This window comes from Rhinopithecus bieti, unplaced genomic scaffold (genome assembly GCF_001698545.2).
Source record: "Rhinopithecus bieti isolate Rb0 unplaced genomic scaffold, ASM169854v2 scaffold_3521, whole genome shotgun sequence".
NCBI lineage: Eukaryota > Metazoa > Chordata > Mammalia > Primates > Cercopithecidae > Rhinopithecus > Rhinopithecus bieti.
The window spans coordinates 343,381-365,671 of NW_016804218.1; the positions used below are offsets into that span (position 1 = coordinate 343,381).

Below are 22,291 nucleotides of genomic sequence, written 5' to 3' on the forward strand. Positions count from 1 at the left end.
GGCTGGTCTGGAACTCCTGACCTCAGGTGATCTTCCCGCCTTTGCTTCCCAAAGTGCTGGGAATACAGGCGTGAGCCACCTTGCCTAGACACAATCTGGTAATTTTTAACACTTTTAAATTGACAATAGATCACAATTGAGTGTGCATGCTCCATCTTTATTAGTGTTGATAGGATAGTAAAAATGTAATCTAAAATTTAATTTCAAAATATCATGTTTGCGTAGCCCCTAAAATGCCTCTGCAGAGCCCTTAAGGCCACATGGTTTGTTGAAGCTAGACTAAACAAAATCTTGGCTGTAATTGAATGTTGGACTTCACTTGTAGCCTTTGAGGATTTCTTGAAATACTTTAGAAAAAGATGTGAGAAGTCCAGATCCTGTATTTGAAATGATAATTTAAGTATGTTTAAATTGAGGGAGAATGGAAAGTTATTTAGAAAGAAACTGAAATAATTCAGATGAAAGAAACTGAAATTGAGGCCCTGAAATAGCGCAAAAGGAGTGAAACTGGAGAGTTGGGGTAAGATTCAAAGATATCTCAGAAAGAGGGAGGTGTAAAGAAATAGCAGCTTTTAATAACATATGGTCCAGAGTTTGAATCTTGCCTTGTGTTTTTTTCAGTTTATGAAAATATAGAAAGCATCTGCTATGGTTTGAATGTGTCCTCCCCAAATTCATATGTTGACACTTAATTGCCAATGTGATAGTATTAAGAGATGGGGCTTTTCAGAGGTGATTAAATCATGAGAGCTCATGAATGGGATTAGTGCCCTTATAAAAGAGGTACAAGGGAACTGTTTGTGCCTGCTGCCCCTTCCATTATGTGAGGACACAGACAAGGTATAATCTATGAGGAACAGGCTCTTCACCAGGCCCTTGTTAAAAGAAAAACTTTAGACAAATTAACTTTAGCAGAGTTTATTTGAGCAAAGAACAACTCATGAATCTGGCAGTACTCTGAACCAGTGGAGATTCAGAAAACCCCACTCAGCAATGTGAGCAGGCAATATTTATAGGCAGAAAGAGGAATTGAGAGTACAGAAACAGCTTGTTTGATTACGGCCCAGCATTTGCCTTATTTAGGCACAATGCAATGAGGCATTTGCCTTATGTGGACATGGTCTTATTAGTTGGTAGTCTGTGACTGGATGAAATCTGGCTGTTGTAATTAGCTGAGACTCAGCTATTTGTTACAAGAATATACTCTTAAGTAAGGTTTATTTAAACACTAACTTAGGTCCAGTTTGCTATGCAGAATTTCAAAGTATGGAAGCAGTTTTAGGCCAAATTTAATTTAATTTAACATATTCAATATGCTGGTGCCTTAATCTTGAACTTTCCAGCCTCCAGAACTGTGAGAGATACATTTCTTTTTGTAACTTACCCGGCCTAAGATATTTTGTTGTAGGAGCAACAATGGACTAAGATAGTATCTGGGAAATAATAATGTATAATCTTTTAACACTTGAATAATACAAATACTGATCTAGAGATTACCTTACATCTTGACATTCTGTAAGCCCTGCTTAACTACTGCTCCACAGAAGGCCACATAGCTGGAGACTGCAGAGCTGAGACTTGAACCCTAGCAGCCTAACCACAGAATTCCTGTTCTTTATTATTTTGCTGTCAACACTTGATTCTGAGGTTGTGCAAATTCACTGTGTAAAAATCAAGAAGCACACATAGTTTGAAATAAAAAGCAGATGTGTGGAGGAAAGGAAGACCAGGAGAGATGATCCTCTTCTATGTCATGTTATGAAGTGTGAACTTTGGATCTCAAAGGCAGTGGAGAAAATCAATGACAGGTTTTAAGCAGAAATAAGATGATCAGTTTTGAATGTATACAAGATCACTCTGGTGCATTTTACTCTTTTAGGTTTCCTTAGTACCTTATCATAATTTTCAATCTCATTCCAGGCCTTAAGCCTTCTCCAAGTATCTCATGCATTTATTTTACATTTTTTCTGAGAAAACTACATTTAAAAAAATCAGTTTATTTTTTCTTTATTCATTGAACAAATATTAAATACACACTAGTTAATACAAGGGACTCCTTCAAAGGATCTATACAAATAAGCTTGCAAAATATGCAAATTAATGGGTGATGACTTGCATCATAAAACAATACTTAGATTTACAGATTTATGTGAAGTCTCAGATTTATGTTCTTCAAACCTACTAAAGGCAAATTGTTTGAAGGACTGTGTTCTCCATATATTAAAAGACTATTGTCATAAAATGAAGCACACATGCACTTTTATAAGTGACTCAAATGACCTACTTAAAAACTGCTATTTCTAGTGAAACCAGTTAATCAACATTTGAAAAACAAGTCTTCAGATGCCCCTGATTACCAGCCTGGAGGAGTATACCATCAACTGTGAGAACAGGATGTCCTATCTTGCACTAATGAGAGATGCTAATGCATCATATTTAAGGAGAATTAAAATGAAACTCCTTAAAACAGAGAATTAAACTCTGACATATTACCTGCATTTATCTGATAAAATGTTGCCACACAGTCATGCCTTGCTTAATGACAAAGACAGGTTCTGAGAAATGAGATGTTAGGCTATTTTGTCATTGTGCTAATCTATAATATACTGACATAAACCTGGATGGTCTAACCTACTACATACCTAGGCTATATGGTATGGCTTATACTCCTAGGCTACAAACTTGTACAGTATGTTACTGCACAATATTTAGTAGGCAATTGTAACATAATGGTAATTATTTGTGTATTTAAATTTTCTTTTTTTTTTTTTTTTGAGACAGAGTCTTGCACTGACTGGTGTGCAAAGGAGCGATCTCGGCTCACTGCAACCTCTGCTTCCCAGGCTCAAGCAATCCTCCTGACTCAGTCCCCACTGCCCACCCCACACCCCATCCCAGTAGCTGGCTATGGGTGCACTCCACCACACTGGCTACTTTTTTTGTTTGTTTGTTTTTGTAGAGATGGGGTTTCGCCATGTTGCCTGGGTTGGTCTCAAACTCCTGGGCTCAAGCGATCCATTTGCCTTGGCCATCCAAAGTGCTGGGATTACAGGCGTGGGCCACTGCACCTGGCTAAACATTTCTAAACATAAAAAAGCTACAGTAAAATATGTTATTATAATCTCATGGGACCACCATCATATATGCTGTCCATTATTGACCAAAATGTTATGTGGCACATGACTCTGTGTATGTACACCCACACCCACACATACACATATGTATCACAATATAATACAAAAAAAAAAACCCATAATACAAACAAAACAAAACAAAAAAAAATTTTCCTCATTGCATGACTGGAATCAGACCTTTTGTTTAAAGGCTTTGAATCCAATTCTCCCAGTTTTTAAAAGTGTGGAAGCTAAACTGTAAGATTCCACAAAGTAAAGTTTCCAGAATATAACATATTTGCCAGAAACTGCCTTTCAAAGCAAGTGGGAAATATCCTTACTAGTTTAGAAAAGTTCAGATATTTAAAAGAAGTAAAATTTTGCACATCAATTAAAATTGAAGTGCCTTTGTGTAACTAGAAGGCAAATCAGCATATAAGAACTTTTTTGTAATTTGTAATCCAATTTATTCAAGTCGAGGAGACTTACACATTATTTAAAAAGTATAAAATGAAGTCATAGTCATCAAAAATACAGTACAGTGTGTTTTGAACATACAGTAATGAGGCTGATTTTCTCAGGAGACTCAGTCACATAACATGCAACATTTAAAATGTGTCTTCCTCAGCCAAGAGCAACAAAGTGAGACCAGCCAAGAGTCAGTCATATGACCACCGGCAAAGTTGCCAATGCAGTTTTTCCATTTCATGTGCCCTGTGGAAGTGCAAAAGTGGAAAAGTAGACCCAATTGGAATGGGCAAAAGTGGAAAAGCAGACTCAGTTGGAATGCTAGTTTTTTTCACATTGTGTAAGTTTTATAAAGGTACAACAGCTGCTATATGCTAAATTATCACTAGTTGTGGGACTTTAGTTACAGTACTTGAATTTCCCCTCAATCCAACTTCTTAAAATGTGTTGAAATACCAACCATTACTAAGTTAGTTTCTCCAATGTAAATGAATAGTCTAACTTGGTATTTTAGTCCTTAACTGATTTTGCCTAAAATTATAACATTTACAGGGAAAAAAAGTTCAGAGTTAAAAGAATACCATGCAAGGGCAAATGCTTTTATGGACAAACTTTGAACTGGATCTTCACTGTTCATTACCTTACTGTATTTGCTAAGGAAGCTAAGATCTCATTTAATTTTTGTGTGCTTTGCTTTGGTTCAAAACTAACATCACATTCTCAGAACTTGGTCAGCTTAATCAAATAAAATGTTATTGAGCTTCCACTTGGTCTTTCCACTCTGCTAAGTGCAAAGACAGTTCTGGAGAAATCAGTCTTGGCTCATGTCCTCAAGGAGTTGATCAAAAGACAAGGGTTGCAGAATATGTACGTGCCATGTCAATGAAATGCTACAATGGAATAAACTTAAAATAATGCTAACATTTATTGACTCCTCATAATACGGCCAGAAACTTTGCATGAATTAACTTATAGAAACGTTATGACGTTGTATTATAAGCAATCTTAATTTGCAGATGAGGACACTGAGGCTTAGGGAAGTTTTCTAACTTGCCTAAGGTTAAAGCAATATGCTACCCTTATGGTTGCATCTCCTTAGTAAATCTCTGGGTTGCTGGGACTCCAGTGCGAGAAAGAGCCTGAAATTCGCAAACTTGGATGATGGGGAAGAAAAGGTGTGCTAAAGTCAGGTCACAGAGGTTCAATCTTAATCTCGTTCCTCTGCAAGCCTTGTTGCTCACACCTCTTGACCGACACCTCGAGGCAGGTCCTCGCAGCAAACTTACTCTACGTAAGCCAAGGCCAGGTTTGGGGAGAAGGGGCTGAGAAATGTTAGAAACGTGAACGCCGTCCAGGCGGGAGAAGAGAAGGGGGTTTCGAGGGGTGCCCCTATGCAGCCCACACACACACCAAGCACTGACTTGGAAAAGCAACAAGCTTGGCGGGAGATTCTCCCGCGGCCGGAGGGTCCTGAACCCTAGGCCAAGACTCATCCACAACCTAGGGGGAGGCGGCCACCAGCGCCCCATCTAAGCTAAAGGGCTGAAAGAAGGGCTGCAGCGGCAAGTGCGCGCCAACACACGCCCGGTCTCGCATACGCCCAGACACCTGAGGCTCTGAGAGGAACTTCCCCGCGATCCGCTCCGGCTGCGCAGAGTCTCTTCTCGCCGCCGGGGCCCCGCCCAGCCTCACTTCTTTTAAAAGCAGCAACCAGCAGCGCGCCAGCGGCGTGCGGCTCGAAAGGCCGGGAAGACGTCATAGCCGCGCTGTGGAGGCTCCAGCACGCCCCGCTTTCCTTCGCAGTGACTGGGCGGTGCCCGGGACAGCGCGCACCTACACCCAAACGCGCGCTCCACCCGCTAGCCTCCTCCTGCCTCACAGCCCGAAGATGGCGGCTGTGAAACTCCTCTCCTCCGGGCTTCGACTCTGCGCCTCTGCCTGCGGATCTAGGGGAGCCTGGTACAAGGTAAAGTGCGGGGGAAGAGGAAGGCCACGGGCAGGAAGGACGTGGACCAAACCCTGAGTGGTGCCCGCGTTTTCTCCTCTGCCCCCACCCGCTCTCTCCAGCCTGGGATCTGGCATCCGTGGCGCGGTGCCCTCGTCACGGACACGCGGTGACGCGTTCTTGGCCTCCTCGGCCTCTTGGATGACCGCCTTTGCTTGGTTCTGCAGTCGCTTCCCTGATGGAGCGAGAAGCTTAAGGAAGCGCGCGGAGAGGCTGAGAAGGGGCGGGAGGACTCCTGGCAGCGCTCTCGAGCTCCCTGGCGGTCGCCGGCGTCCCTCCTGGCACCCGCCCTTGGAAAGGGACTCTGAGGGTCTGAACTAGGGGAGGAGGGCGCCAGTGTATGGAGGTGAAGGAGTGAGGCAACAGGAGTGAGGGAACTCTGGGCAGAGGAACCTCTAGAGGCCCAGAATCTGAGGCTGGGTTCGCTATGGCTCTGTGCTCGAGTTCACCGGGGCTGGATGCCGGGTGCGGCGGGTGTAGAATGCAGCTCCCATCCTCTCCTCCCCAATTTGGCTCTGCTGCCCGGCAGACTGGAGCGCTCGCCAGGACGTCCTGCCGGCCAAGCTGGGAAACCATCCGAGGTGTGTCCCTGGCTCGCGTCTGGTCTGCAGGGCCGGACAAACCTTTCTCTCGAGGCCCCTCGTATCCGGGTTAGGGGCTTTCGGTTTTCAGAGCCCTTTGAAATCCTTTTTGTGGCCCACTGCCAACTCTCCACCAAGTGGTATCCGGAGGCATTCCCACCGTGGACTGACTTGTGGTTTTGCCCTATGCACTGTCCTCGCTTGTAAGCCCACCCTTGTCTGGAGCCCTAGGAGCGAATTGCAGGACCAGCGCGCCAGGTCCAGGAGGGTGGCTTTATCCCCGCTGTCTCAATCGCGGGAACCTCTTCCTTGGTATTCAATAATAGGTCTGAGCTTGACGGCATGCCATGCACACGGTGCTTACTCCTGAAGCGTGCCTGCCAGACCCCATTGCTCTTCTTTCCTGCATCCAATCCCTGACCGCTGAGAACACAGAGGAGCCACTGAGCTCCTTCGGTAGGTGCTAGGGAATGATTCAGAACTGGTCTATTTTACTCTTAAATACCTCTTAGGAAGCATTTTGATAACTGCAGGTAGACTTGGATATATAAAGCATTATTAAAAGGGAACTTGACCTTCAGTGAGACTGCAGCGGTGCTGAAGCTAGTGCAAACCAGAGCACAGCGATACCCTTGGGCGGAGGTCAAGAACGTTCCTTCTTTTGATAGTTATTTGCCCAACCGTAATTTACTAACTTCGAGTCTTTTCCACTTTGAGTGTATCATTAAACCATTTCCGAAGCTCAGCAAACCTCTTCTTAGAGGGAGGAGATGCAAATAAGGGGTTCTGTTGTATCTCATTAAAAGTTCATACAGAGTTCAAACTTACCCCTGTCAGGCTTAATTATCATAGGTCTAACTCCTGCCTCCCACTGTTCCCCTAGCTTGTGACTCTTAGTGCCCTTATTGTTTAGCACTTTAAATCCTCACCTGCTGCTTCTGTTGAACTGTACCACTTATCTGCTTGTTGAACTTTTCAGATGTGTATATTGTCTCCTCAAGCAGATGACAGATAAATATGGGCAGAGACCGTATTTATGCCTTACACTCAGTCTCCCTCAACAAACACGCTACTCTGCATAGATGAGATATTCTACACGTTTAACATAGGCATGAGAGAACCCTGCAGGCAAACAGAAACCTTGAGTTTTTCCACTAAACAGAACTAACAGCTAAAATGAGATAGTTATTTTCTTAAATGTTTACCATTTTTATGATGGGCAAGCCCAGTGTCTCTCAGACCTGAGAGTGCATCAGCATTACCTGGAAGTTTTCTAAAACAGATTGCTGTACCCAGCCCCAGAATTTCTAATTTAGTAGGTCCTGGGTAGGGCCCTAAACTTTACATTAATAAGTTCCAGATGGTGTTGATGCTGCTGGTCTGGGGACTGACTGCCCCTTTCAGAGTTATCTGGCATGGACTTAGGTGAGAATAGACTATTGGAAGGTATCTTCTTTTCTTCATTATTACTGCAGGGCAGTGGGGAGCATTTAATAACTATTTTCACGATAGAAAATTATTAGTGGGAAAAAGATTATAAGAGTACCACTAACACTTTACCCACCATTCATCCTTGACACTGTCTTTTCCGAAATCTCTTTCCAAGCTCAGACTGTCCTGAGCTGCAGTCCTTCTGGTGCAACTGGTGAACTTCACTTGGATGTCATTTGGTGCTTAAAGCTCTTTCTGATCCAAAGCAAACCAGCCATAAAGTGACTTTCCCATTCCTTGTTTTGTTCTTCTTTCACTGTGCTTGACAGTACCAGTATCCATCCAGTATATAAGCTGGAAATCCTGGAACCATCTTCTCTTCTTGCTGCACTTCCAGTTGATCACCAAGTGTCATATGTGCCTCTTTATGAAATGTTCCTCAGTGCTGTCCCTGGCATTCTTTCTCAGCAACTGTTTCTTCTTTGTAGCTCCTCAAGTAAATACTATGATTGTGTTTAAAATTTTGTAATTATTTAATGACTACTGTCTTTGCTAGTTTGTAAGTTTCATCCTAGCAGGGACTATGTCTGTGTTTTATTTTTAATATTTATTTTAACTTGGTAGCCCCAGTATTTTGTATAGTTGGTACAAATGCGTGAAGGAAAGAAATAATGAGTTTCCATAGCACTTTCTTAATTCAGGCTTCCTTTGAATTATGACATCTGTTTCAAAAGCTTTGCTGTCCCTTCCTCATTGAAGGATCAAGTCACAAATCACCACTAAAGAACTTACTCATGTAATCAAGTACTACCTGTTCCCTAAAAACCTATGGAAATAAAACAATTAAAACAAAAGGAAAAGAAACTCTGCAGTGTAGTCTGTAAGACTTTTTACAAACTGCCTCAATCTGCTTCTCCAGCCTGATCTTCATGAACCTCTCTGCATAAGACCTGATCCCAGGTGTCTGTGAGTACACAGAGCCTTTTCATATCATTGAACTCTTATGTGGCTCCCTTGTTTGGAATCACCATCCTGACAAGTATTTAACACCTGGCAAACTCTGGTTTTCTAGTCCACCAGGTAGAGTGAATTACTCCTTCATTTGTGCTCCTTTGGAGCACTGAGTACCCCTCCAACATTGGAGTAACAATGCACACCACTGCTGTAGAGAATTGCCTAGTGTTGTAACTCCCTGTGAGCTTGTTGAGATTTATTCTTGTTACATGTGCATAATTGGCAGTGTTTAGCTGAAGGTGAACATTCGACCTTTGGTAGACACTGGTCCACTTCTGGACAGCTAAAGTGTTTTCACACACATCACCACCTCTTGGCAGTGATGCCATGCTCTGCAGGTCTGTGAGTGCATCCACTCACATGTTACTGCCTTTTCCTTACAACGTGTATCTCTTGACTTCTCTCCATATAACTTCTCCTCACTTTTGTTTCTCAAACTCTGATACTGACTTGAACAATATCAGCTGTTCCTTGTCATTTATTTAACCATAAGGTGACAAAATAAATATCACCTCATGTTAAAGTAATCTTAAAGCTAAGACCCGTGTTTTTTTGAAAACTTTCAACAACAATCACCTGGGTTAATTTGCTACAGTAAGAATTGTGTTTAAAAACATTCTTTGTAAAATCAGTTTAGTGTATGTATATGGTAGAGTGAGGTGGTTAAAAATTAAAACTAAACTCCAATAAATGACAAGTTGGTTTTACTGCCCTGGTAGAGAATGAAGAAAAGTTTGCATTTTCCAAAGGAAGCTAACATCCCCTGAGTGTCTTCTATAGTCCACGCACAGGGCTTCTGTATATAACATCAGAATATGTTTTATACATATATAACCTTAGAAAGGGAAACTGTGGGCAAGGGGAGGTCTACTGTACATATAAATACACTATGTATGCCATAAACATATACATTTATTGCCTACATAAATATTTATATACAATTAAAATTAAAACTAAACTCCAATAAATGACAAGTTGATCTTACTGCCCTAGTGGAGAATGAAGAAAAGCTTGCATTTTCCAAAGGAAGCTAGTATCCCCTGGGTATCTTCTATAGTCCTGGCACAGGGTTTCTGTATATAACATCATTTGATCCTTACTACATTCCTAGAAAACAATTATCATCTTTTTGTAAACTTAAAATACCCTCTCCCCCCATGAAAAAGAGATGCAGTGGTTAAGTAATTTTCCTAGGTTCATGTAACTGTGGCAGAATTGGAATTTGAAGCAAGGGTATTTTTGATCCCAAGAGCGTGATCTTTCATGCCATACTATCTCCTAAACTAGATGTTAGGGTTTCCAGAATCTGTTGTAGTACAAGTTGACTCTTTAGTAAATAGATATCAAATGTCAACAAATATTGTTAACTGAATATATGAATAATGAAAAAAACAAACTTGAGTACCTGAAAGTTCTTCATTGTCTTGAGCTCTTCTCAGATTACCTGGGGAATATCTTCACTTTATGCTTTTCACTTTTGATTATCTGGCTAAACATATCTTCTCTAAAATACTTTTGAGGAATTTTTTTTTTTTTTTCAGGGAGTGTGGCAAGCACTTTGGTAATTTCTAACTGTAATGAAAACTATCAGATGAAACAAAAGAATAGAATTCTTGATAAGCCTATGGTTATATGCTTTTATTTGTGGGCAGGGGAGAGGTGGTGATGGTTAATGGGTACCAAAAAATAGAAAGAATGAATGAGACCTACTGTTTGATAGCACAATAGGGTGAGACTATAGTCAATAACAACTTCACTGTATGTTTAAAAATAACTTCAAGTGTATTTGGATTGTAACTCAAAGGGTAAATGCTTGAGGGAATGGATACCTGAATCCAAAAAGCCTGTATAGGTGTATAGGGGAAATGAGTTTTCTTCCAACTTCCTCTCTATGTGGAATTTGTGTTTCTCAGCATATTGAAATAGTTAGGGTGATCTTACTGCACAGACTGTTGAGCTGTGGACAAACTCTTTAATTTTCTTCCCCTTCTAGCTATAAGGGCCTGACTCTTCACTTCTGAGTGGAGATAATGACAGCAGAGTTATACAGGAAGAAATAGAACACTCACAAAGATTCGTTATATATCAATAAACGGGAAGTAGAGTATGAGAGGTTTCAAAAAACTTGGAGAGAAGCATACTGCAGTAGAAAGATCCTGAGGTAGAAGGCCAAACAAAATCTTGGATCTGGTCTTGCTTTAACATAGTTTTGGGTAAATTACAAGATCCTTCTAAGCTTCAAAAACTTGATCTGTCATTTTAAGTGTCTCTAGGAGATATCCTCAACTTTATCTTGCGATCCTTCTGTTGGCCTGTTTATTCAGGCTGTCACACTTGTCATTTTCAATATATTAAAAAAATGTGTGTTTAAAATAGAAGCAGATGAATACTTGCTACTTGAGGATAGGAAAGAGGGAAAACTCTTTGTGGCTCAAGCCCTTTCTATCTCTGCCTAGACTTATTTCTCAGGGTTTGGGCAGTGTGCTCGCTTATTTTTAGAGGAAGAAAAGAATGATAGACATTTATGCTCTTACCTTGACTACTTCAGTTGTGTCTGTCTGGGAGACTGTTAGGCAGTGGATGTGAGCTCACAACTGGCATTTTAAGGTGGCAGTATACCAAGATTCAGATGTTATTCTTTCTTTTTAGGCTGACTGTGTAATGAGAATAAAGGAAAGGTGATATTGTGTATGAATGATTGCTACAGAATCTGTTTTCTTGTTTCCTTTTGTGCATAGTGTGGATGAAGTAGGGGAAAGGGAAAAGTTTACAACTGATTGCTCATGAATATTCACTAGGTGACTCATTTGGGACCAAATAATACACTGGTAAGGCTAGACTTACCTTCCTTGTAGATAATGGTTTGTTCCTTTTATGTAGGCTCCATAAACCTTAAGCCCTATAGGAGGATGAGTTGTTTTGTAAGGTGTTCTTGTCCCTTTAGGAGGCATTCTTTGACATTTAAGATTGAACCTGGAGCCCAACTCTGTAGGTATGTGTTTTATTCACGTTGGCTTTAATTTCTTAGAGAGCAGTGCTCATGTCTTAATACTTAACTATGTTGGAACAAATAGTACAGGACTTGACACATGGTAGGTTTGCAGTAAATACTTATTGATTAATGGAAGACTGGGTTACCAGAAACTGATGCTCGATGACACCATTGCTATGAATTTGAATTCCAGTATATGGACTTTTGTGGGCGGCAAGGCACCCAGGTGCTGAGGCAAGAGATTGAGGGCACAAGCTGTTCCAGTATAATAAAATATATAAAATAAGAATAGTTATTCTAGATATAGATAATAGATATGATTATGTATGAATATCATTTAATCATTAGTTTGTACCAATTACTCTTTACTCCAATATTATAATAATCCTTGCTCTACAATTATAACTTAGGAAAAGCCAGGCCATACAGAGATAGGAGCTGAGGGGACATAGTGAGAAGTGACCAGAAGACAAGAGTATGAGCCTTCTGTTATGCCCGGACAGGTCCACCAGAGGGCTCCTTGGTCTAGCGGTAACGCCAGTGTCTGGGAAGACACCTGTTGCCAAGTGGACCATGGTCTAGCAGTGGTGTCAGTGTCAAGGAAAAACACCTGCTACTTAGCAGAACAGGAAAAGGAGACTCCCTTTCCCCATAGGAGTTCAGAGAAGACTCTACTCCTCCACCTCTTGACTAATGTCAGGCCCACACGCAGTTATCCAGAGGCCTAACCGTCTCCCTGTGATGCTGTGCTTCAGTGGTCAGGCTCCTAGTCCACCTTCATGTACCATGCTGTACACCTGGCCATGCCTTTTAAATAACAGTAGCAAATTAGTGAAAGTACTAAAAGTCTCTAATATGCAGAAATGATGGTGTAAGCTTTCTCTCTCTCTCCTCTCTTTCTCTCTGCCTCGGCTGCCAGGCAGGGAAGGGCCCCATGTCTAGTGGACACGTGACCCATGTGACTTTACCTATCATTGGAGATGGCTCTCACTCCTTACCCTGCCACTTTGTCTTGTATCCAATAAATATCAGCGCAGCCTGGCATTCGGGGCCACTACTGGTCTCCGCGTCTTGGTGGTAGTGGTCCCCCAGGCCCAGCTGTCTTTTCTTTTATCTCTTTGTCTTTTGTCTTTATTCCTACAATCTCTCATCTCCGCACATGGGGAGAAAAACCCACTGACCCTGTGGGGCTGGACCCTACAGACTTTTCTTTCTACTTTCATTCTTTTGGGTGACCACAAAGGATGGAATTAGAACTTTCCCTTATGTAGTAGAAGACATCTGTTACAAGGGGACTTCAGTGATAATCTGTGGATAAAATATCCATCTTACTTTTAAGTATGAGTCACTTAAAGCTCCAGGCTTTTAAAGAGGGGGATAGTATCACAGACAGAAAGGTGAAATGGTGGTTATGGAGGCTGGAGGTGAGGAGTCGGTGAGTTGTTGGTCAACGGATACATAATTTTATTTAGGAGGAATAAATTCAAGAGATCTGTTGAACACCACGGTGATTATAGTTAATAATATATTGTATACTAGAAAATTGCTTAGAGATTTTTACCACAAAAAAGCGTGTGCATTTATAAATAGCTTGATTGAGCCATTAGACAGTGTATATAGTATCTTCCCTTATCTGAGGGGAATGTGTTCCAAAACCCTAGTGGATACCTGACCTGTGGGTAGTATCAAACCATATATAAGTTGTTTTTCCTACATATGTCTGTCATTCATTTTAATTTACAAATTAGACTATGAGACATTAGTCACAATAACTAATAATAGAACAATTATAACAATATATTGTAATAAAAGTTATAAGAATGCATTCTCTCTCCCAAATCTTATTGTACCATACTTACCTGGGGTGACAGACCTCAGAAAGGGAAACTGTGGATAAGGGGGGTCTACTATACATATAAAAACAACCATGTGTGCCATAAATATATACATTTATTACCTGTATAAATATATGCATTATATACAATTACTACCCGGCAATTAAAAACATGTATATATAAAGGGGATAATGAAATTATCATTTGTCTGTCAATTTAATAAATTGCTACACACACAAAGCTGTATCTCTAAATGATTATCAATTTTTTTTTAATATTTCAGGGATGTGTTTGTTCCTTTTCCACCAGTGCTCATTGCCATACCAAGTTGTATACAGATCCAGTAGAAGCTGTGAAAGACATCCCTGATGGTGCAACGGTTTTGGTTGGTGGTGAGTACTAATACTGTTTTTCATATTACGGTAATGTCCTTATGTTTTTAAATGAAACCAGCAAGTCACAATGACAAAGATGTATAAAAATGATAATTATTTTATTATGCATTATTTATTTTGTATATTATAGTATCATCTGTTTTATTAGTGTCTTCTTCCTCAAAGTTTAGCAAGGTTTAGCATTCAATATTTTATTTTCTGTGTGTGTGTGTGTGTATTTGTGTGTTTCTGTTTTGAAAAACTGAAGCTTCAAAGTAGTCATGTTTTATTAATAGCTTTGAAAAAAATCCCTACATCCCAGTTTTTTACTTAAAAAGTTGGCATTAATCTCATAAGCTTACACCTTCAGAGACCCTGTAGACATAGGCATCTGTATTGACCTCCCCCACTGCCAATTCTGTTACTGCTGCTTGTTTGGAATCTCAAGAGGGAGTCTCACTTTGTCACCCAGGCTGGAGTGCAGTGGTGCGATCTCAGTTTATTGCAACCTCTATCTCTCGGTTCAAGCAATTCTTGCCTTAGCCTCCCAAGTAGCTGGGATTATAGGCACCTGCCATCACTCTTGGCTAAATTTTGTATTTTTAGTAGAGATGGGGTTTCACCGTGTTGGCAAGTCTGGTCTTGAACTCCTGACCTCTAGTGATCCGCCCACCTTGGCCTCCCAAAGTGCTGGGATTACAGGCATGAGTCACCCGCACCCAACTTGCTGCCTGCTTCTGATAAATAATATCAAGGATTATTTTTAGGATTGATCCCCACTCATCCAAGTAAGTCATTGAATGTTTATTTTAAACCCAAAACAATTTGAGTAATCATGGAAAATGTAAAGAAATGACCGTTTTAGGCTTAGGCTTCCAACTGTGTAAAATCTACTCAGACATGTAAACATTCTTAAAAAAGTTGTAGAAAAACTGATTTATAAAGCAGGACAACAATAGATACATAGTTAAGTGCAAGCTGGGCAATGTGTAGCTATATAAACTGGTTGCACTTGGCCTTATACTTGTGGTTCAAAGACTGGGCGGTGATATGTGATATAATGGTTCAAAACGTTTGGATACAGCTATATGACTGTTTATTAAGCTGCTGAGATATATATGTGTATTTTGCTTAGTGGATCTAATAATGTGCTTTGTTTAATTTCCCTCTTAAAAAGAATAACACCCACTTCTCTGAAAGAACTTTATTACCGCCTTTACAAATTGTTTATTTTTTCGGCTTAATATAGGTTTTGGGTTATGTGGAATTCCAGAGAATCTTATAGATGCTTTACTGAAAACTGGAGTAAAAGGACTAACTGCAGTCAGCAACAACGCAGGGTAAGTGTACATTTTAAAAACAATTGGCTGGAGAGAAATGCCAATTCTCAATATTTAAGCAGAGTTTATCAGTGAAATGAAGTTTTCTCCTACTCACATGAGCATCAAAATCTAGTGTTTAACAAGGTCAAGAGGGTTACATTTATCCAAATGTTTTTGGTACCATCCTTCATAAGTAAAGCAGACTTGCTTCATCTAGTATAAAGATATAAATTAAGACTTTATATCTTAATGTGATGTGCTTTTATTTTTCTAAACTTAAAATATATTGAAGTTAGAATATATATCTTCAAATTAAGTCTTGCATTTTAAAATTTAAAGGTATTGTTTTATGTTATTTATTAGATCATTTATAAAGCAAGGTTGGCATCAATTTGAAATCTGTTTAAAGCCCTTTTTTTTAGCAGTGCCATCATTCTAGATCATACATAAAAGGATACCATTAATCGTAAAAACATGGCTGGTCTTGGAAGGTGGATATGCAGCCAGCACTTAAGATAATAGGATTGCATATTATGTTGGTCAGAAATAAGCCATCATTTTAATAATGGCATGCACATTAGGGTACATTTAGCTATGTTAGGAAAAGCCATATTTTTATTTTTACAAAATGGTAAGTCATCAGCTCTCAACAATTAAAGACTTTAAGGATTTTACATTTTTAATCACCCAATTGGCATTTTAGCCGATTATAAAAGCAGTTTAGAATAAATAGTGTAGGTTATTTAGGAAATAAAACTGATGCTATTTTTGTTCCCATTTTTCCTTTTCTGGGTCTATTTCCATCTGGAAGATTGTCTCTCCTCTTTCCTGTCTATCCACATCTCTCAGAATTAAGTTATACATCCTCAAAGTATCCTTATCCAATTACAGAAACTTTTCTAGTCTTTATTGATCTTGCCCCTTTTCGAGTTCCTTTAGAGACTTTTAGCCTTTCTTTGTATGCTGAATTTTACTTATCTTTGATATATATATTACATTACCAATATCATTTATTTACAGTAGTTTTGTATTCCCTACTGTCCTGAGCCTGTAAGTCTGAGTCTCAGAGTTACTGTGTGTTGGAGGGGAATGGGATTGTAGAAATCATCTGTCCCTTGTTTAACTGACTTTTCAGAAAATAGAGAAGTAACTTGTTTATGACAACTTGATAACTCTTAAACATATTTTATGCCCTTTAATTTGACTTGATTATACATACTTTTGATTATCAGCACTTTCAGTTTTCCAGATAGCTTTATGCTTATAAGGAATACTGCAGATCAATATAAAATTCTTGATGCAGAATAGATGCTGTTATGTCAAAGGCTAAGAAATCTGATTATACATGTGTACCTACACTTATAATTACTGTCGTGTGTGTGTGTATATATATATATATATTACTGTACTAGTCAGCTATAATAGTTTTTTGAGAGCCAAGTGGTCAGTCTATCACTCTAAAATGTCTGGTTCTGTACCAATGACTTTGAACTTTGAGATAAAGGCAGTGACCCCTCTGCTGTGCCCTTGTTCTTTGTTGAGGAAGCTGCAGCTCTGAAGGAGTTAATAGTCAGATGTAGTCCATGAGCTGATTATTGGCATTCCCTAGGATTTAGTTATTTTGTTTGGGAAGGGCTAACTAATTCCTGGGATGTATACTTGAACTTCTGTGCTCAGCTCATGAAAGATTTCATTTGTCTCATGTAACTACAGTAGTCCTCCCTTATTTGAGGGGGATGTGTTCTGAAATCATGGCTAATACTCAACCCAATTGCTGTCAATGGGAATGTATTTCTATTTGTCTTCCACCCACAAATTTAATGTCTTTTCCATCTTAACTAAGCTTTTATTATGCTCTGTTGCTATAACTTTTGCAGTTTGAGATATGATAGCAAAACTAGCACATATTTTTCTCTTTCTTTGAAATTTAATGGATAAAAGATTAATTCTTACTTGGATCTTTCACTTAAAGGAAACACTTTATGGCTTCTTTTTGGCATATCCAAGTTACCAGCACTACTACGCTTTGCTTTGGGGCCATTATTAAGTAAAATAAGGACTGGCTGAACACAAGCACAGCAAATACTGCAACAATCTATCTGATCACCATTACGGCTACTAAGTGAAGAACAGGAGTGTAGTATATACAGTGTAGATATGCTAGACAAAGGGAGGATTCACATCCCGGGCAGGATGGAGTAGGATGATGATGGTTCATCATGTTACTCAGAATGGTGCACAACTTAAAACTTACAAATTTTATATGTCTGGAATTTTCCATTTAATATTTGTGGACTGCAAGTGACTGGGTAATTGAAACCACAGAAAGTGAAACTGCAGTTTGGGCAGGGGGGAAATTACTGTATGTCATAAATTAGCCTTGTATTTAAATGCAGCATTTTCTTTTTGGTACTCTTGATATAGCAAATATAATTATCTAATCCAGACTTAAGTATGTCTAAAATGAAAAGTAAACAAAAGAAATAGAACTTGGTAAGTGATCACAACTTTATTTTTATTTATTTTATTCTGACAAGAATTGCCAGTTAATGAGATTTCAGAAAATCAGCAAATTAAATTTTAGATTCAGAACATGAAAATATTTGCAGGACATTGTTTCTGATACAGTATCTTTTTGCTTTATAATAATGTGTCTCATTAATGAATTCTTGGCCTTAGACTTTTTCTCGTCATCAAAATGTTTGAAACCCGGGTTTGTTGTGATGCGGGAAAAAGATTACATCTCTCTTTAGTATACTAAAAAATGTTGGCTACTAAAGGAAAGCAACAATCTTTGAAGGTCTTATCAGCATTGTCTTTAGTGTTAAAGAGCTATAAGATGTTTTAATATTCATGTCTCTATTAGAAATGATATATTCCCCATTTGCAAAAGATCACATCTATTTTTCTTTGTCTTGTAAGCCTTTATAGGTAAGAGACTTGTCTGACTCATTTTTTATCATCAATGTCTGATAATAGGTAAGATATACACTTGCCAAATTTGAGTTGTAAATTATGTGGCAAGAAACACTCTCGTTGTAAGCTGACAGCATTTTCAAGACCTGAAAAACTGGTCAGGTAGTGCACCTGGGGCTAGCGTCTTATGCACTGCTTGATTGCTATGCCAGGATACTAGTCTAATAACAAAGCAAAGCCCATATAAACCATGATTCTCAGAGCTAAAATAAATGAATAAAGAGATGTAATCTCCAAATAGAGCCAACTTAAAATGGGTAATGGGTTGAAAAGCCAAAGAGATCCAGAAGAGAGTAGTTAGAAAAATTCCTAAGTCAATCAATGACCAACTGTATTCTCGCTTTACTATGGGCCTATAGGAGTTTCAGATATTTAAAACTACAGAAAGTAAAATGGATCATATCCACCTTCATGAATTATTTCGTTACAACTTTATTAGTCTGGGTTCCAGAGAATATCAAATGTAATTTAATTTTCTGAGTAGTTGAGGAGTTTACCAAAGGGAGACTTTTCATTGGAATGGTCAGGGCTGAGGGAAAACATGAGTAATAAAGAACCCTGGAGTTTGTTATGGAGGGGTGCTGTTGCCAGCCCCAGGTCTGAAGGAGTGAAGGAAGGGAGCTGTTAGTAGGACCTGGAAGAAAGTAGGACCTGGAAGAAAGCTTTATGGAGGGGGTTATTCAATGGGCTGTAACTTCTCAGGGAGAGAGCCAGAGGAATATATTTTTCCCTCACCCACATCCTCTTGATGTGCCTCCCATTGGGTGAACCCAATCAGAGTGGCTGAACCCGATCAGAAGCCAGAAGGCAAGCGGACCCCTCAATTTAGTCTACAGGGCAGCCATCTGAGGTCCAGAGGAGGCTGGAGGTTGGAGAACGGATCCAGAGGGACAAACGGTAAATATCCAGTGTAAAGACTTGGAGGTTTTCACTATTATTAGAGAAGAGCCAGTGAGGAGGGGGACAGTGGAATTGAGAAATAAGTCCATTTAACAGATGTTCAGCTTAGAATACAATAGTGAATAAAACAGACCAAGATTTCTGCTTCATGGACCAAATGCTCTAGTTTGGGAGAGGTGGACTATAATAGTAACATAACATGTAAGTAAACTTTCCAATATGTGAAGTTATATGTGCCTTGGAAAAGAAAAAAAAAAAAGTAATAGGGAATGGGAGTGTGAAAATGGAGGGGCAGGTTTTAATATTCAATTGGGTGATCAGGATGGGACTCACTGAGGTGACATTTGACCAGAGACTTGAAGGAAGTGAGGGAGTGAGCCATGCAGATGTCTGGAAGAAGAGTTTGAGACAGGGGAAGGCCAGTGCAAAGGCACCAGGTGGGGGATATGTAGGTATGTTGGAGGGATGGTGAGGTCAGGAGAGGAAGAGAAGTGAGCAAAAAGGAGAATGGGTGGAGTGAGGTTGGGGACATCAAAGTGCATCTGATCTCACGGGACCTTGCAGGCCACTCTAGAGACCTTTGATTTTACTCTGAATGAAAGTACCATCACAGGGGTGTGAGCAAGAGCAGTGATGTGTTCTGACTTACATTTTATAAGGCTTGCTTGGCTGCCATGTTGTGAGGGAGCAGAAGCAGGGAGGGTTTGCAGTTCCCTGGCAAGACAGTGCAGAGTACAAGGAGTGAGAGAGAAATGATCAGATTCTGAATAGGCTTTGAAGTTGGAATCAGGATTTCCTGAGAGATTCAATGTGGAGTTTGTGAGAGAAGTTGAAGATCGCTGCGTTAGTTTTGGGCTGAGGATCTGTAAGGTGGGCCTGCCATGAGGTGGGATGGGAAGGCTGCAGTGGAGTTGAATTTGGGGGAATAGAATTGTGGGGACCTAGCCAGGTATTAGGAGTAGGTTAAAAACTCAAAAGGCGTTGTGTGCATTGAGAGTATGGGGAGACAACCCTTGAACAACGGAATCATTAGGCATCTGGTGACCCCTAGTGGACAAATGTATTCTTAACTTGCAGGGCATTCTAGCTCAAAATTACACTCTTGAAAATACTTGTTACTTAGGCATTAGTTTTCTTTTGAACAAGGTGAGAGTAAGTCATGCAGCTATTTCTTTTCTACCCATGGTGGATGGGAAATCTTATCAGATTCAGCATTTGAAGGCTAGGGGTGCAAAACAAGTTGAATAGGAGGTTGACAGTTACCCGTTACCCAGACACTTTGAAGTGTTCATTGTGTCAGGAGTGCTGGGGGTAGGAAAGAGGTTTGGAAATGAAATTCTGAGAATTGGGAAGGAATCAGCTGGGCTGGAATGGTCACTTGTGGGTGTGAGGAGTATGAGGGTGGAGAGTGGAATGAAGTTGGGAGAACAGGTGGTATCGGGAGAAATGTCAGTGGTTTGTTACATACTTAACGCCTTTCCAGATCAAGTAAGTAGGCGTCAGTAGTGCTCGTTAATTTCCCCCAACCAACTTTGTTTATATTCCATCACTAAAGCCAGAATTCTGGAGTGGGTCTGCAGCTACATCAGGATGGGGAACAAGTCTTATGAATTATTTCCCTGAAAGACCCTCTTGATTTCTCCCTTCTCCATTCCCATTCCCACTATTTTAGCTCAGACTCTCAGTGTTGCTTGTTTGGACTACTTCGAGCCTCTTCACTGATATCCCGGCCTTTCATCTTTCAACCTTTCCAGCTAATCATGCTGTTACTTTTCCGCTTAAAACTTTTTACAGGGACTTCCTTTCCTTCAGGATGAAATCCCACAAGGCTGATCACAACTGATCTTGCCTTCTCCCCTCCCACATGCTGTTGCCCTCAGTCCATATTCCAGGAACACTCAACATGTAGTTTTCTGAGTGCATCTTTGCAAAGCTGTCCATCTGCCTGTTTCTCTCTACACGTCCGCTCCACACTCTGTTCTCAAAATGTTTTCTTTTACCGATGTCTGTGTAAGTGCCACCTCCTATAAGATTTTTTTCTGCTATCTTTCTCCTCCCCAAAAGTTGGGTTCTCCATTTTCAGAATTATCACAATTTGCACCTAATTCCCTTAGCATGTCTCTCCCTCTGTTGTAATTATAGGTTACGTGTTTATTTTGTCAGTTTCAAAGCTGCCCAGGACCAGGTCTTATTCATGATTGTAGCTCTAGAGCCTGACACAGGGATAGAATAAGCACTCAGTAAGGGAGTTCTAGATGAATGAACCGTGTAGATGACACAAGCTCTGTAGGGAAGGAACCATCAGAGCACTAAAGGAATTAGGAGGGAGAGATTGTAAATAAAAACTTCTGTTTCTAGGAAGCACTCTGGTCCTTATCAGTACATTTCTGTCTCTTAAAAGGCTTTCTTGAAGCATAGTATGAAGTAATGTAGAAAAGTGAGCATCTCATAAATACAGTTTGATGGAGTTTTACAAACTGCACACCCATGTCATCAATGCCCAGATAGATAAATGGAACATGACCAGTACCCCCAGGAAGCCTTCTTCCTGCTCCTTCCAGTCACTATTCTCTAATTCCACTACCAACATTAATCGTTAGCCTTACTTTTGATCCTTATAGATTTGTTTTGTCTGATTTTGAACGTCATATTAAAGGAATATTTCAGTGTATACTCTTGTGTCTGGCTTTAGCTCAACATTAATCTGTGAGATTCAACCATGTTGCTAGTGGTTATAGATCAGTCATTCTTACTGCTATACCCACTTCATTATGCAGTATGCTGCAATTATCTATTTGCTGATGAGCATTTTGGAGGCTCCAATTTTGGCCATAATGAACAGTGCTGCTATGAATTTTCTTGTATATGTCTTGTGGTGAACCTAAGTATGCATTTCTGTTGGTTATAGACCTAGAATGGAATTGCTGACCCAAAGGATACGGATATATTCAACATTAGTAGGTACTAACAGTTTTTCCAAAATGGTCATTTCAGTTTATATTCTCCTTAGCACATATGAGAGTTATGATTGTTTCACATCTTTGTCGAGATTTGGTATTTTCTTCTTTTTTAGCCATCCCTTCATATTTATGGTGGTGTCTCATCATACTTTTTGCCATTAAAAGTGTTTTGCTACTAAAATATTTCCCCATTAAAAGATTTCACCACTAAAAAATATTTCACCATTAAAAGGTATTTCATCATTAAAATATTTCACCATTAAAAAATATTTCACCATTAAAAGATATTTCACCATTAAAATATTTCACCATTAAAAAAT

The 22,291-nt window shown here is 39.8% G+C and overlaps 1 protein-coding gene across 1 annotated transcript in view; it reads left to right on the top strand.

Annotated features, from left to right (window-relative positions):
- The first annotated feature begins 5,073 nt into the window (after positions 1–5,073).
- The window catches only part of OXCT1 (3-oxoacid CoA-transferase 1), a 145,380-nt gene continuing 128,162 nt past the window's right edge, over positions 5,074–22,291 (top strand). Inside the window, exons 1-4 of the mRNA XM_017867294.1 lie at positions 5,074–5,547; positions 13,723–13,831; positions 15,063–15,153; positions 20,286–20,499. Of these exons, the coding sequence (XP_017722783.1) occupies positions 5,470–5,547; positions 13,723–13,831; positions 15,063–15,153; positions 20,286–20,499 (492 nt within the window). The 5' untranslated portion in view covers positions 5,074–5,469. The remainder of the gene's footprint in view (positions 5,548–13,722; positions 13,832–15,062; positions 15,154–20,285; positions 20,500–22,291) is intronic.